Source organism: Colletotrichum fioriniae (assembly GCF_027942845.1).
Source record: "Colletotrichum fioriniae strain IMI 355084 chromosome Unknown scaffold_2, whole genome shotgun sequence".
Taxonomy (NCBI): Eukaryota; Fungi; Ascomycota; class Sordariomycetes; order Glomerellales; family Glomerellaceae; genus Colletotrichum; species Colletotrichum fioriniae.
Window position 1 is genome coordinate 1947814 of NW_027076838.1, and position 15997 is coordinate 1963810.

At 52.8% G+C, this 15997-nt stretch overlaps 2 protein-coding genes across 2 annotated transcripts; one reads left to right on the forward strand and one right to left on the reverse strand.

Annotated features, from left to right (window-relative positions):
- Nucleotides 1–1555: 1555 nt before the first annotated feature.
- N0V96_002342 (uncharacterized protein) lies at nt 1556–3717 on the forward strand (the record flags this gene model as incomplete). Its single annotated transcript, XM_053187619.1, has 2 exons — nt 1556–3322; nt 3490–3717. 2 exons carry the CDS (start codon nt 1556–1558, stop codon nt 3715–3717), a joined length of 1995 nt encoding a protein of 664 aa, XP_053055123.1.
- An 8054-nt stretch (nt 3718–11771) lies between these two features.
- On the reverse strand, nt 11772–13367 carry N0V96_002343 (uncharacterized protein; the record flags this gene model as incomplete). Its single annotated transcript, XM_053187618.1, has 2 exons — nt 11772–13178; nt 13233–13367. The coding sequence occupies 2 exons, from the start codon at nt 13365–13367 to the stop codon at nt 11772–11774; spliced, it is 1542 nt and encodes a 513-aa protein (XP_053055122.1).
- Nucleotides 13368–15997: the final 2630 nt, after the last annotated feature.

Genomic DNA, 15997 nt, shown 5'->3' on the forward strand with positions numbered 1-15997 from the left:
CTTCGTCACTCCTTGATCGCTCTTTGCGACTCCTCGCCTACATTAGTCCTACTCCTACTTGCGCCAGAGCAAGGACCAACCCAGCATAATCGCATGCGACCGATCCGAGCAATGAACGAACGCCAATTAAGCCAGAGACTGAATTGACATCCTGCTGGTTTCCAAACTTCCGAGGTCTTGCGAAACCCGTTTATCTCCCCTACGTACCTTTCTCACCCTTACCTTTCCGATGCTGCGCTAGGCAATCCATCCAAATCTTCGGCGCTTTGTTTGACGAATTGCCTCTGCATCCCAGCCCAATCGCGTGGGCGCCCAACAAAGAACCACACCAGTACCGACCGGCGTCTGCACTCCCATACCTAATACTGCGGCGTATGCCTTTTGCCTCCAGTAACGATTGCATTCCCGTTCGCCGGCTCCCCCAGACTCCCTGCTCGCCGAATGCTGCGACGTACCCCACCGACTAAGGCACTGACAACAGTGCGCTTGACGAGTTCGCCCAGGCATCCAGCAATCCTAGCATTCCAGCGCCGCTCATCGATCCTCCTCATTCGACAACCCGCAGGTGACCCAACTGAACCCGGCGAGGATCAGTCTGCTCGACCCAGTTATCACTCGAGCTCAGGACCACCGGACCCAGCCTATCCACGAGCCAGCTCAGTCGTGCTCTCGTTGTCATCCGTCTCCGACTGGCCACGTACCGTACTGCAGCAGAATTAACTGCAAGAGGCGATTGTCTCTACAGAGGTACGCGGGGCCTGCGTTGGATTCAAGGACAGAAAAACGCGAAAGGGCTGTCACCTCAATTGAAGGTTTGCCCACGAAACACTAAGAACAAATGTCAGCCGCGGAAGGATCGGTTGCAGAGGCAGAGGCCAGCTGCAACAACACAAATACAATTTCTTGTGCCGTTGTCCCCTCTGGAGACTCGTGTTCCAGCCACCAACCACAGCGCTTGCTGCACACGGAGGACCAGGTGCAGGCCCAGGAAGCCACTACTACAGCAGACCACTTGACCCTTGGCTTCTCTGACGTCTCCAGCCCGCAACTTTTCCAGCTAAACCCGCAGCCCCAGGTTGTAAACAACAACACCATTGACACCACCGAAAACAAATCGTCCTCACGCCCGACAAGTGATACCACAACAACTTCAAAATCCACAAATACCACACCAGCAGGTTCCCCTACAACGAATAAGACAAAACAAACTCGCAAACCCTCACCCAACCTAGCCGCCCGATTGAAAGCGCTCGGCTTTACCTCGCACAAGAAGTCAACAGACCAACTACTTCAACAAGACCAAGTTGGGCGCCTGCCTGAAGACCAGATTCGCTTGATAGACGAGAACCATAAGGCGAGTTCCGTCGAATCGAAAATTAATCGACGCGGCCGCCCTTGGAAGGGCTTTACATCGTCCGACGACCCGAGACCACAGACTGCATCTTCTACTGCTTCAAGAGAAGACCCCAACACTTGGTTTTTGTCATCCTCGCCAGACGTTGCCCCGGGCGCGTCTCTCGTCCTACCCGAGATCATAACAACGGCGCCCTTGGACATGGAGACACACAAATACCGTCTGCCTGACCACACCAATGGGAACGGTACCAAGGTACAACTTGAGACTAGACGAGAGCATCTCGAACGCAATGGTGCCCTTCCTGCCTCCGATCAACCACCACCTCCACCTCCGAAAGATACACCGCCGGTGCCAGCGGTCGAGTTCACACCTGATCTTGCGTCATACTTTACTCCCGGTCATCAGCGACCCGGTTCCATTTACACGCTATCCCGCGCATCTTTCGCCAATCAACTAGCTCAACTAACATCACTTCAGCTTCCTGATGCGGAGTCCTTGTCCAGCAAGGTGTCTGCCATCCCGACAGCACAGGTCGCATCGAAAGCTTTGATCAACGCCGCGGAGCAAATTAGAAGTTGGATCTACAAGGCGTCAGAGGTTATTGGTGGTCTGGATAGCGACGATGACGTTGAGTGGGCTGCGGCAGGAGGTCGCGAAGGATACGAAGAAGTCGAAAACGCCATACATCGCTTCGAGAAATTGATTAAAGTATACGTCGGTGCTATCGAAGAATTGCAAGGTCGCGAAGACATTGCCGACGTTCCGCCCGAAGATCTTCATCGCGCCGTCTCCCAAATGGAGTCCATCATCGAAGAGTGGGCCAACATCAAAGCAGCACTCAATACTGTAAAAGGGCAAGTCGAAATCGCAATGGAGTGGGAGGAATTGTGGAACAGTGTTCTGGGAGATATCCAAAGCGAAATGGACGAACTGAGCCGTCTGGTCTTCGAGATGGAAGAAAGACGCCACAAGTCTTTGATGGCTGCCGCAGGCGGCGACGGCGTCGATATCGGAGACCTCGAGAACATTGTGGAGGATACTCCTCCTCCCGTTGCCAGGATGCAAGCGCAAAACCGCTTCAGCCTACCTGGTCTTCCGCTCAGTCCTGGATCAACGTCTCCAGGAACGCCTACACCCACTCTGTCACAAGATGATTCTAGTCTTCTGGCCCTTTTCGCGCGGATGCAACCCTTGCGCGCATCGCTAGACTTCCTTCCTATGCGGCTCGCGGTGTTCGCTGCCCGAGCCGAGAAATCCTTTCCAACTGCTTGTGAGGAATTGGATATGCGACGCACAGGTCTCGATGGCAGTTACAAAAAGCTGGAAAAGGATGCCGAATCACTGCGCAAGGAGCTGGGTGAGGACCGATGGGTCATTGTCTTTCGCGGAGCGGGAAGACAGGCCCAAAAGATGATCGAGTCAGTTGAGAGATCGATGATCAAGCTAAGGGAAGCCGTCGACACCGGCATGCATCTGAGCAACCCACCGACAATGATCAAAAAGATCGAGAGTTACGACGCCAAGAAGACGCATTATGGCCCAGCTATCGAGCGAGTTTTGGCCATCATCGACAAGGGTGTTAAGGACCGCTTAACTGTCAATGGCGAAATTCTCCGTTTGCATGCCGAGATGCAGTCAAAATGGGAATCGATCAAGGACGAGATGAGAGAGATGGACGTGGTTGTGGACGAAGTTCAGGTGGATACTAGAGGCCAGCAGTTGAGGGATTCTATCTCCAGCATGCTGTCGAATGATCGGTCCACGATTGGTAGTGGCCGTGATACTCCCGGCAGCTCCCCTCCTTCCTCGGTAATCATGTCAAGTCTCGGGTTAGAGCCAGTCACTCCCAGGAACAAGATGGCCAAGAACCGCTCTGTGAGCACCAACAGTCACTTGCCGCAGCCATCAGGAAGACGACAGTCGTCACTACCAACACCTTCCTCCCAACTGCCTCGCAAGCCCTTGGTACCTCGACTGTCAAACATGACTTCAAGGCTTGGCACTCCATCTGCAGGCAATATCCCCAGACCTGCTTCCACGCAACCTAATCGGCCCAGGTGGAATGGTTCGACCAACACTACGGATGTTGGTATCGGTCACAACTTCAAGCCCTTGACCCTCACCTGTCCCAGCCCCTACGCCAAGAAGACATCGCCGGCCGCCCGTCCATCATCCTCTTTGACCCCGCGATCTTCATCGCCCGGTGGTACGAGATTGCCAACCCTTCGGAGCCCCCTGACCCGAGAGTCATCCGCGTCACCCATGCCCGAGGACACACCTACGAAGAGAGCCCCATCGAAGTTGTCTTTCCGAGAGCGTCTAGCCTCACCTGGCCCGTACTCTCAGCAGACACTCTCTAAGCCGCGTTTGTCTTCATCTGTCTCTACGTCCGGTCTCGAGTCTCAGTCCAGCCGACGCGCCTCTCTGCAACCACCCAAGCTTCACTCATTTGCCGACAGAGCTGTACCAAGTCGTCCTGCAAGCTCGTTGGCATCGACGCGTCGAACTAGCCAATTGCCACAACTCAAAGCAAGCAGTACGACAGGTGGCATGGAAACCCCTCCAACCCGATCTGTCTCGCGAAATACTACACGCAAGACTCTTCCAGAGTTGTCTAAAAGCACCTCTAGCCAGAAGCCTCGATGGAGGGGTTAGGAGTCTCTTTTATCCAGGCAAAGGAGGGTTTTTAGTTCTCCGTTGGCAACAATTACGCAGCAAACCGAGGCGGTAGCTGAGGTGACAGGCAAACCCCGCTGGCGGACTTGACGAAGCACGAATGGCAGAAACTGTGGACAAGGCTTGAGTCTTTTTCGACTTGCTTTGTCTCGGCCGGATTGTCATCACAGCACGATATTGAATTTTGTACATATTCGAATACCCTCTTTCACGGCAGTGCCACTGATTGATCCTACTTTATTTGCTTTATGGCGAGGCGTCGGATTAGGATCCGTCGAGGGGCGTTTGAGTTTTCAATCTTGGGCAGGAAGATACCTGCCTGACGGTCTTTTAAGTATTATACCAGGAGGGGGAACATGGAGTCTGGTTTCGGACGAATTTGGGAAGGTCCAATATAATCGTAAGCCATCACCGTCACGATACACTGCACGGGAATCCCAAATCGCGCTCCTATGAACGCGAGGCTATACCCTCAAAAACAAACAAATCAAAAGACACCACTTGTATTGCAACGCATGGATCGGACCTCGCGAACGGACTTTATACCCCTCATGACACTGATATCTCACGGGAATGATAGTATGGGCCGGAGGGCAGGAGACGTTGCGTAGAGGAAGAGTTTAGATAGCTAGCTGCGCGAAAAGACGCAAATTGATAATTCGTATTTTCGAGTCCAAGTCGCTCTCGTACCCCATGGCTGAATTGAAACCGAGTAAAACCTAGCGCTTGTCTGTATCATGTTCATGCAGGAAGACGACATCAACACCAGGCCCAATCTTTCCAGATGGCTGTGGACAGTGGGGAGCATCTTGAGTACGACAGAGAAATATATGCCTTAATCATTCATGGTCAACATTAAAATGCCAAAATATGCCTGTGCTGCGCCTGAGAAAATGCTTGTAGACCGGTCGACGCCCGCCCGTAACACCATCATCATGCGGAATCGCTTGCTCCGCCGCCGCCCGGAGACATGAAAGGTATAAAACTTCTTCTCCCCCAACTTGTCACGACCGTTTTCCCCTTGCCTCATGAATGTTTACTTATCAAATGCAGTGGAGCATGTGTTTTGTGTTCCTGGACCCCAGCCATGTTTGATGTTCTTCTCGTCCGTCGTATCCCTTTAGGTATGTCTAGTTCCATACCAACACATATATCATGTGCTAGCCCTTCTCATCGGCTCCTCAGTGTGGCATCAGCCCGATACCGCTGCCGCCACCGCCGCCACCTCTCTTTCCCTTGGAGAAGTAGCTGGTCACGGCGCTGTTTCTCGAAGCTGATGATGTCCCGCCGCTGCTTCTTCTATTTGCCCCGCCAGAAGCCTTCTTCTTGGTGACGCCGCCTCCTTGCTTCTTGCTTGCCCATGAGCTGGAGCCCTTGCGACCCCCTGATCTCCGACCGCCTCGAGCACCACCACGCCCCCTCGTCGAAGTTGACGACGAGGCTCGGCTCAGAGGCGCCGTGTCTAGTTCCTTCATCCGCTGGTTCCACTCCTGAACAGAAGGCGCGAGGGGAGGCGGTCCACTACTAAAGTACTTCGAGGATTCCTCCTCCTCCTCTTCCTCGCCATCCATATCTTCGTCCTCGTCGGAGCTGATCAAATCGACGATACTCTGCTCTTCAGCTTCCATGTCTTCGTCTTCGTCCGCAAAGCTGAGCATTGCCTTGTAATTGCTGTGAAAACGCTTGATTAGGGGCACAAATTTGCTGCCAAACTTATCCACCTTTTCTGGCTCGATCCCCGAAATTTGTCGCATATGAGGGAGAGTCTCTGTCCACCGGATAGCCATTTCTTGAAAACTCTTCTCGGAAAAGAGAGGTTTTCGGAGCCCTTGCGAATTTCGCAGAGACTCTTCGAGCTGCTTGGCCTCCTGGACGAAATTGTGGACTACGTCTTGATGCAATTCGTCAAGTGCCCCCAGTCGTATGTCCTCCTCGATACGGGGCCCAACCGGCTTGGAGGCATTTCCACGTTTACGAGGTGGGGGTAGTGGCTCGAATCCGTCGTCGGATTCGTTGTCGGACATAACAAAGCCGTCCTTGATGTAGCCATTTGCGTGTAGCGAAAGACTTTGCTCTTCCATCTCTTGCCGTAGCACTTCGTCTTCCTCGTCAGAATCGATAACGGTCGCAAGGGACTTGCCCTTTGACCTCTTGTCTTGCGTTCTTCGAGCTTGCGCTGGCGAAGAGACGTTGGTCGAAGGTGGCAGGCGTCTTCTCGGCGGTTCTTCATCCAGATCCTGCTCTTCGTTCTTCTTGTTCTTTTGGGTCCGCTTTTTGGGTTTTGGTGCCAATGGTTCCCTATTCCTATCAGAAACCTGGACTGATAACAATAGTTTGCGGCGGCCATTGAGAAACAAGTGGGCGTTGCGACCAGGCTATGAACGTGTTAGGTTTACTGAACAGAGGCAAATTTAAGCAGCAGAGCAACTTACGATGAGATACTGGATCGCAATACCGGCCCTCTTGTTCACCACATTATCCTCCTCTAGGGCCTCCTCAGCTGTAAGTCTATCGATGATGCGTTCGAGTTCATGCTTCTTCATCCCCTTTGCGATACCATGAGGATCGTCAGGATGCGGATCAATAGTCTTTTGGTACTTCTTCCCCATCAGGATTTCACTGCACTGATTTATAGTCAGGCGTTCGTGAAGTTGGATGGTCTGTATAGCTCCAACGGCAAGTTCAGAGAAGTCTTGCTGCTCAAAGACAGCGCCTGCTCGACAGTTGTCGCAGGTCTTATCGCACTCTTCAGAGTTGAACTGTTCGCCAAAGTAGCGAAGAATCTCAACGCGGCGACAGTCTTCCCGGTTGTCGCAGAATGCAGTGACTCGATTGAGCATCATTCTTTGCCGTTCTTTCTGTGCCTCGCTTCCTTCGCCCTGCGAAATCATCTTCTTCAATGTGGCTACATCCTGATAACCAAAATATAGAATGCAGTCCGAAGGATTGCCGTCTCTGCCAGCGCGCCCTGTCTCTTGGTAGTAGCCTTCCAAACTCTTGGGAATCGAATGGTGAATAACGAAACGGACGTCAGGCTTATCAATGCCCATGCCGAATGCGATTGTCGCTACAACAACATGGATCCTATCCGCTTGCCATTCTCTCTGTACTTTGATTCTGTCTTCAGGAGTCATCTGCGCGTGGTAGTGACTTGCTTTGACGCCATACTGAGAACGCAGCTTCTCGGCGACTTGCTCTGCAGTTTTCCTTGACAAAGTGTAGATAATTCCACATTGTCCGTCGTACTTGGACATAATCAAATCAGCGATCTTCTGGATCAGCTCCTTCTCTTTCCGTCGAACCTCATACGTGAGATTCGGGCGATTGAAGCTCTGACTAAAAACCTGGCAGCTGTCCATGCCTAGATTATGCTTAATGTCAACGATGACGTTCTGAGTCGCTGTCGCCGTAAGTGCAATGATGGGGACAGTAGGAAAATGGTTGCGAAGTTTTCCTAGTGCCTTGTAGTCTGGTCGAAAGTCGTGACCCCATTGACTGACACAATGTGCCTCGTCAATTACGATACGTGCAAGCCGCTTGTTGGAGTAAAGACTGGTTAGGGCCCTCATGAAGTTGTCACTGTTATTCAGCATCTCCGGCGTGACGTAGAGCAACTGAATGTAGAGCTCCGGACTCCTCTCTTTGAAGGAAGAGAAAATCTGACTTCGCTTCTGAGAACTCGTCTCGCCATTGAGCGAAACAGCTTGGATATTGACAGCTGACATGTGATCCACCTGGTCTTGCATAAGACTAAGCAGAGGGGAAACGACAATCGTAATTCCCCTCGTCTTTCCGCTAGTAACAATGGCTGGAAGTTGGTAGCAAAGGGATTTGCCGCCTCCGGTTGGCATCAACACAAAAGCGTCTTCGCCTCCGAGTGTAGCATTGATGGCCTCAAGCTGATTAGAACGAAACCCTCTCATCCTGAATCTGTCTTTCAAAGCCTTCCTCACGTCTGCTGACCAGGGATGTTTCATCAGCTCCGGTGGCATTGACAACTTCGCTTTAGAAGGCTCTCTCTTCTTCAGAGGTTCGACTGACTTCGAAGGCTGAACAGCATTGCCCGACGTCGAAGCCAGTGCGCTGCGGCCTCTCGTTGTTTCGGCAGATGATGACTGCCGGAGCTCGAAGTCATGAGCCAGTGCAAGCATGTCCGCGTCTGCATCATCGCCGTAGTCGCTGGACATGTCCTGGGCACGAAGGCCCGCTTTCTTGGGAGGGCTCTTCCGATTTGGTGTTGGCCTTGACGCAGGTGGCGGAGGAGGGTTGAATGCACCGTAATCGTCTTCAATGTCATCGAAGAATTCATCTTCGAACTCATCGCGTCGACGGGACTTTGCACTTGGTGCAACGGATTTCACACTCCTGGGAACTGGCGGTCGACTCCGGGGAAACGGCGGCGGCGAATGATCCCTTGGGTCAGTAAGCCTTGACGACCCGGGAAACTGTGTCTGGTGAATGACTTGACTATCCATCTCTGTGGGCCCTGGCATGTCCCTGGATACCCTAGAAGACATTTTGTGGCCAGGCTGCGTGCTCATGACCACGGACTTGGATCTGCGGTATTCTTCGATGAAGGTTTCGTCCACTATGCCAACACCAGGGAGAAGTTCATCGATGGACTGCTCCAAATCTTTGACTTTGTCGGCGATTTCATCTAAGCGGTTCTCTTCCTCTTCAGTATCGCGACCCTCGCTGTATGCAGCGGCAATCTGCATTGCGAGAGACTCCCTCTCATCTTCAAGTGCTGCATGTGCATTAAGCAGCTCGGAAACTTCCTCTAGCCCGGCCTGTTGTTTCAGCAGCAATTCCTTTGCGTTCTTAAGTTGGGCACGATCTTCTTTAGTGCCTTCTCGTAAGACCCTGGCATAGTCCTTCAGGTTTTGGTCGCGCTGGTCTTGAATCATCTTCTCCCTGACCTTGAGGGAGTCTCTATTGTTTAAAATGAACTTGAGCACTGCAGACTTTTGCGTCTGGGACGAGGCGCTTTGCTGGGACGTGGATGTCGTGGGTTGATTCCGAGATGGCGAGGGTGCATAGTTCGTCTCGGCTGGCGCCTTGTGGGTTTCCGGTCGCAGCACCGATGAGGCAGGCTTGGAGGGTGTTTCAGGAGCAACAAGTCCATCAGACAGCATGGTGTCGTCAAGAGGAATCGATGCAGGTCTTGACCTAGGATTCGTAAACGGCATAGTCGAGCCTGTATGGCGGCTTGGTGTAGCAAGAAGTTCTTCATCAAGATCCCCGTCATCGAACTCGTCATCCGTATCTTGTATTACCCGAGGTTTACTGCGTTGCTTCTTTGCTTGGAGATCCAGTGACCCGACTCTGGTGGTCGACTCCGGACTTGACGATATCCGTAAAGCCTTGCTTGGTGTCCGACCAAGCACCTGCTGACCTCCCGAAGCCATAGGTAATCGTCGCGGAGTGCCGTTCCCACTAGGCTCTTCGGACATTCTGTAGGTACGCTGGGTCCGACTGATTGTTTGTGTGATGGTCCGCTCTTCAATGACCCCTTTGTCGGTAGTTGCTCGACGAATACTGGAGGGAATCGTCCTCGGTTCCTTAACCGAGCGACTGCCTTTTGGTGCAGGTGTTCCCAACGTCTTGTAGATGTCTGGAAACTCGTCCGAATCCGACTTCAAGTCACCCGCTTTGCTCATCTCGGTGCTCTTCCGCTTCTGACCTCGCTTGTCCAGTAGCTCCGGTCTTGACGCATGCGCCTCGTTCCATATAGTGACTCCATCGTCAAACCCCACTGAGTCTGATGACAAAACGGTATCGTTGCCAGTCAGGTCGAGAATTTCGTCATCGTCGTCATCGAGAAAGTCCGGCGTGGGTGCCGGCGCCGGCTTGCGTCTTTCTTCCTGCGAAGATGATGGGGCAGCCCGGTTCCGCTCGTTCTCTGCATCTACAGGAGGTCAGGCAGTGTACTTCCAGATGGACGGTCTGTACTCACCTTCCTGCCGAAGTTTAGCTGTGTAGGCTTGCTGGAATCTGCCACCGCTAGTTGTCGAAGACGGCGTCAACAGCTGCTGCGGCGGCTGCTGCTGTTTCACTGCCAACGAGGGCTTTCTAGGCCTCGTAGATGATGTCAATCTCGCCATGGACACGGAGTTTCCCGTTGTTGCCACCCTAGAGTCCCGTGGCTGTTCCACCGCGTCCAGGACATGAAGTGCAGGTCCAGCATGCGTCCGGCCAGGTATTGACTGGGTATTGGGTCGAGTCGGAAGCTCTTGTTGGGAGCTTGAGCTACCGAAACGGCTCTGGGACTGTGAAGACTCGGCACCGGAGGGGTCGCGGGCTGGTGGAAAGACGAGATCGGTGGGTTTAGATAGCGCGACGTTACTTAGCAGCCAGGAGAGGTGGTCCCCAAGGTTGTTTCGAGTCATTTATCCGACTGCAGGTTATGTACCTGGGGTGTTCCGAGCGTCATTGGGAGACGTTTCTGGGCACAGTTGAGGATCTTTGGTGGTCGTTGCAAGATTCGTCATTGGTGTTTACACCCAGTCCGTCACGTTGAAGGTGCCAACCGCGTTTGCTCCCCCACCCACTTTAGCTAGCGTGTTGTCGCGTCTTGGCTTAGTCATCTCTCGAGCTGCATCTCGTCTTCACGTGATTAGGCGCTCAGCTGTGAGTTTGGGCCCATTTGTCGACGACACTTCTCATCCAGCCAATCACACTCGCTTTCCACTTCGATGCTGTGTTCGCATGACGATAAGCATGTTAGTTATGATTACCTTACCTTGCCTTCAAATTCACTCCATGATTAAGCTCAGTATAGCGTTCATTGATAAGCGCTCACACAACTTTGCAACGCAGATGGTTGGAAAGACGAATACTCATTTGACAGTGGCTAACTTTATGCACTTGAATATCTTTCTGGAATCAAAACCCCGTATGTGGTCTGGGACTGAAAAGTTCTTCATCTAACTCCATCCTGTCAAGGTCCTTATCTCAGGTAGCTACAATGATATAACTTGGGCACCAGTACTGCATAAAGACCTCCGTTCATGACACCAAGATATTTCTTCTGCAATGCTCCTGGTAAAAGTGTGAGGACAACACTTTACACGTAATCCATGTGGCGCTTGCGCAAGACGATAGGCTAGCTATGCACTCGATTCCTATGCATGACATACCTCGGTAGCGCGAGGGCTTCCCCGGACGAAGCAGTGTCCTTCTTATCTTTCAGGCTCTCGGTGGGAAGAATAAGTGGAAGGACGGGACCTGATGATGTGGAGGCGGAGAGGAAGAACAGGAGAGTGGGGAGGTGCTTACTCCGGGACGCTGTCTGTCCCATTAAGATCCACAATGCCGCAGGTACGATGGGGGGCATACAGACAAGTCTGTTCGTGAGGTAGGTATGCCTCTTCGTTCTACTGCATGTTGCGTGTTTTTGGCGTTCACTTGGGTTCTCAGTCACTGATCCCTGGTTGAGTTACAATTTTTGACACTCCATTAACGTTCTGTTCAGTGCACTCGACCCACATCTAATCAGCCTCTGTACAAAGTTACGACGGGAAAGGTCTAAGAGTAATTGTAGATGGAGCTCAAAATGCGCAAAATGGAATTATTTACTAAGAATGCCAACAGTGGATATCATTTTTGCCCGTGCCATACTCCAGACAGACCCCCGAAAGCCAGTCTACCGGGCTCGAACCCTATTCAAAACCAGCGTGCTATGAGACAAGAAATCAATCGTAACCAAAAGTCATTATTTTCGTGAGCGTCCTTGCGCTTAGTGGCGCTGAGCCTTGGGAAGTGGGTGAATCCAAGAAACCAACAGGTTGACAGCAATGTGAATGCAGCCAATGACCCAAAAGCCCTTGGCATAGTTCGTGCCCTGGTCCATGAAGCGGAAGATGATGGCGAAAATAACACCGCCAAAGTTTCCACCGGCACCGGTGACACCAGACACGATACCGTTGGCATAGCTATGGACGTGGGGGATGAGACCAAAGTTGGCGCCGTTACCTGCTTCGTGGAAGACAGCCATCAGGAAGACGAGACCAAACATGGTTGATTCGTTGTGGGGGTTGAGTTGACCGATGAGAATGAGGAGAGCGCCGGTGAGAACGCCGCAAGTCGTGATCCAGCCCTTCTTAAGCCAGAGGTTCTGTCCACCGTAGCGGTATAGCAGATCAGACACGACACCACCAGCGGGTCGGGTGACCACGTTGAGGAAGCCGAACATGGCAGCCCAGTTGCTGGCACCAGTCTGGCCCAGGGTAGGGAAGTTCTTCAGGTAGTAGGAAGAGAGGATGGCGTTGATTGCCAGCTCGCCGCCAAAGGAGCAGCCGTAGGTGGCTACGTGGAAGATTGTCTGAGGAGAGAAGACGACCTGCATGGCCTCCTTAAAGGACGGGTTGACAACAGTATCGGCTTGTGCCGTCTCAATCATCTCAGTGCGAGAGAGGGTGGCCTCATGGTCCGAAACAACACCACTCTTGCCGTGAGTGCTGTTCTTCTCCTCATCGGATGCCGTGGACCCAGTGTTGTTGCGGTCAGTGATGCCGCCAGGAACATCGACGACGTCGGATCGCACAGCGGCATCAACGCCGTGAGAGTGGAGATTCTCTTGGGCATGGAGGTGGCGATCTGCCCACTTGCCCGTCGGCGTATCCTCGCACAGGAGGAGGAGACCCATACCACAGCAGAACAGGCAGATGACGGGCACGATGAAGGTCAACCGCCAAGCTTGGCCAGGGGAGTAGCCACGTGCATGAACAAAAGAGTCGTAAACTGCGGGCATGACGAAGTAGGTGATTCCACCACCAGCGTTACCCCAGCCGCCCGCCAGGGCATTGGCGGTTCCAACAACATTCTTATCGAAGAATCCAGTACACCACACCTGGCAGGGAACGAAAGTGGCACCGAGAACACCGATGAAGAAGCGGGAGATGTATAAGCCTGTGGCGTCCTTGACCAGTGGTGCAAGGCCAATGGGGATGGTGCCGATAAGAAGCAGCGAGCCAAAGACGATGCGTGAACCGAAGCGATCACAGGCGGGTCCAGCAATGAGCCGCATGAAGAGTGTTGCGATCAGAGAGACAATGTTGGAGTTTGCGACTTGTGCTGTGGTCAGGTTGAGATCCTTCTTGATCGTGACCGTCAAAAGAGGCGGGAACGTGTACCAGGCCCAAAACTATCGCCATGTCAGTTTACATGCACAGGAGAGACCATCAAGACTTATACGCACAGCAATCATAAAGCCAAGCCACGAAAAGTGGAACGCTCGTGCGTAGACATTGAAGATGTTGAATACGGGGATACTGCGCGCTTTGCGGTTGATAGGGTTCACCTCGGGTGCCCTCCAGAGAACGGAAAGCTGCATGTTGATGATGATTGCACTTTTTCCTCGTGGTTTTCGGTGTCGTGTGGTTTGAGGCGTCGGCAATCGTCGTGGTTTCGTGTTAGTCGCCAATGATGACCCGTGTAGACAAGGATTCCGAAGTTCGAAGTTTGTCAGAAGCAGCGAGATGTTGATGCTGTCGAGCGTCCGGATGATGGTGGCTACTGGAAAGGTTCAAGGAACGCTCTTATATGAATGCTTGCAATGGATAGACATATGCTTCTTGAATATCGAAAGCGGTTGATGCATCTCCGGGACAGCAAGACGCTAAACCGGATTGATTCTTCCGCAAGAAATCCCCTGCCCTGCCGCGGGGATACAAGGATGAAGGGGGGCACAAACGCGAGGGTGACGGAGACGTGCTGACGGGATGGAAGGCGGCCAAGAGGCGTAAAGGGACCGGGCCACACCAACTGCGTGGTAGACTTGATACTGGGCAGCGTGCTGGCTGGCCGATCTCTCAGATAAGAATCTGTAGACGGGAGAAAGACGGAGATGACACAATCTTTCCTGTAGCGTAGGCAGGCCGGGGCACTAAGGTGATGTCTCGAATGAGAGTGCCGGTGCTGCACGTTGTGTCTCTAATCCTCGATCCAACGTGGTTCCTAGGTCATAGTCACCGGAAGCCAAGGAGAAGCTCGAATAAGTGACAACTCTGAAGCTGCGAATTATTGTTTGAGGGCTCAATACGGAGTGAGTGAGAGACAGCCACGATCTTGATGAGATACTGGCGAATCTTCTCCAGAGCCAACAGGAATGCTGAGACGAACGCCAACGGCGGCGTACTTCTTCCCTGGGCCCTGTGAACCAGCTGAAAATATGTTCTCCGTCAACTGAGAAGCGGCTTGAGTATAGCAAGAGGCCTAGAGCCGCGTTGTCGCGACTTTCAGTGCAAAAGGCAGTGAAGCGCAGTGATGTGATGAGCCAAGGCGGGTGGCCTCTGACGCTAGGTTCATATGCCTTATCTCGAGGGTCCTTGCCTTTCTAAGATACTCAGTAAAGTGCTTTAGAAGGTGAATGATTGGATAAGGGGGGGCAAAAGGAAGGGGGAACAATACGACGAAACGGAGGCTTCTGAGCTTATTGCTTATCTTTCGTAGGCTCACAGAAGGCGCTCAAGACGCAGTTGTGACGGTCGAGTCCAGGCCCCACCCCTGGCATCCAAGAGATAAGGAATTGACTCTGGTGTCTGACTGGCGAATGCTTAATCGTTGGCGTCGATCTCCGCGGGGCTCATTCGACCATGGATGGCATGTGCGTCAAGCTTGTAGCGATGATTTGGAACCAACTGACTGTGAGGTCTGTAATAACGCTCTCCTGCGTTGTTGGCGACTTGAGGGTACAGAATACCAGGTGAGCAACGTTTTGTAAAGGTGAACGTTGATGGAGTCCTGGCCGGCGACGATTTAACTTCAAGCACTGGCTTGGCTCCCTAGAAAAAACTAGACTAGGTAGGGACCTGGGACCGGTCTTTGATATGGACTAGGCCCGTCCAATTGGCACCCGACGGCCGTGTTTTCCTCGATGATAGTGCCGTCTGCGCTAGCTGACGGTCATCACAAAGCGAGGCCAACGTCGTGGAACAATAGTGTCATACTTTGTCACTATTTGACGTCGCAGAGGAATTGACACAACGTTGATCCTGATCATGGACCGCGTGCCGCTTGCTGTTGATTAAAGACTGGCCAGAAATAAACGGGGTGGTGTAGTCCGGGGACCCGTAACTGGGGCGAGGTTGTGGTACCCTCCGCCGGTTCTCCCTGATACTCTCCTTCTCCACGTTTCGTTGGCCGTGATGCTCCCCAGGTGTGACGGATGAAGCATGATGGAGCCAGCCGCCAAAGGGCTGTTGAAAATTGAGGATGACTAGGGAGATTTAGGTCGCTACGCTGCATTCGGGGGGGGAGGTCGAGTTGAGATAAGATAAAGAGACAACGAAGGCTGGGCAAGAAATGGAGGGCCCTACATAAGGTAGCCGCAGAAGATCCGCTAACAAAGGGTTATGGTGGATTATGTCAGCCATTTAAACCCCCACACCGTCCCATTTGTCTGGTTCAGGTCTTCAGTCTTTCCCGTCTCCCGTCGCGACGTGCATACCCCCGGTTTGCCGGCTTCCATTCCCTGCCATCCACACTCGGCGCGGCGAAGGTCTGGACTGTACCCGTACTGCCCGATTCCGACTTCGAAATCCATATCTTTCACCTTTGGGCTTGTGGCTGAAGTGTCAACATTAAGAGCATCGCACAAAATGGCGCTACCGCACCTGTCGTGTATGGATCCGGCACAGCGGCCGTGGGTTGCGGGCGTTTTGAACGGCTCTTTCAGCCTCCACTCAACGCGGCAATGCGGACCCCTCTATGCCATTTCCATACGTGTAAGTCAACCTCCGCGGAGTTGTCCAATCCAAGATAACGGCACAACCAACATCCAGTCGCCAACCCTCGGAGCACTCAGAGACCCATGCGCCAAGCTGCGGCTGCAAGGACATATCCAGTGCTCTTGCTTGACTTGAGATGAGAGTAATGGACAAAACATGTTCGAGGATTTTTTGACCATGCAGGCGTTTGCTTGTACTTGGATGCATTACGGGTACAACCTGGAAGCAGGCGCTC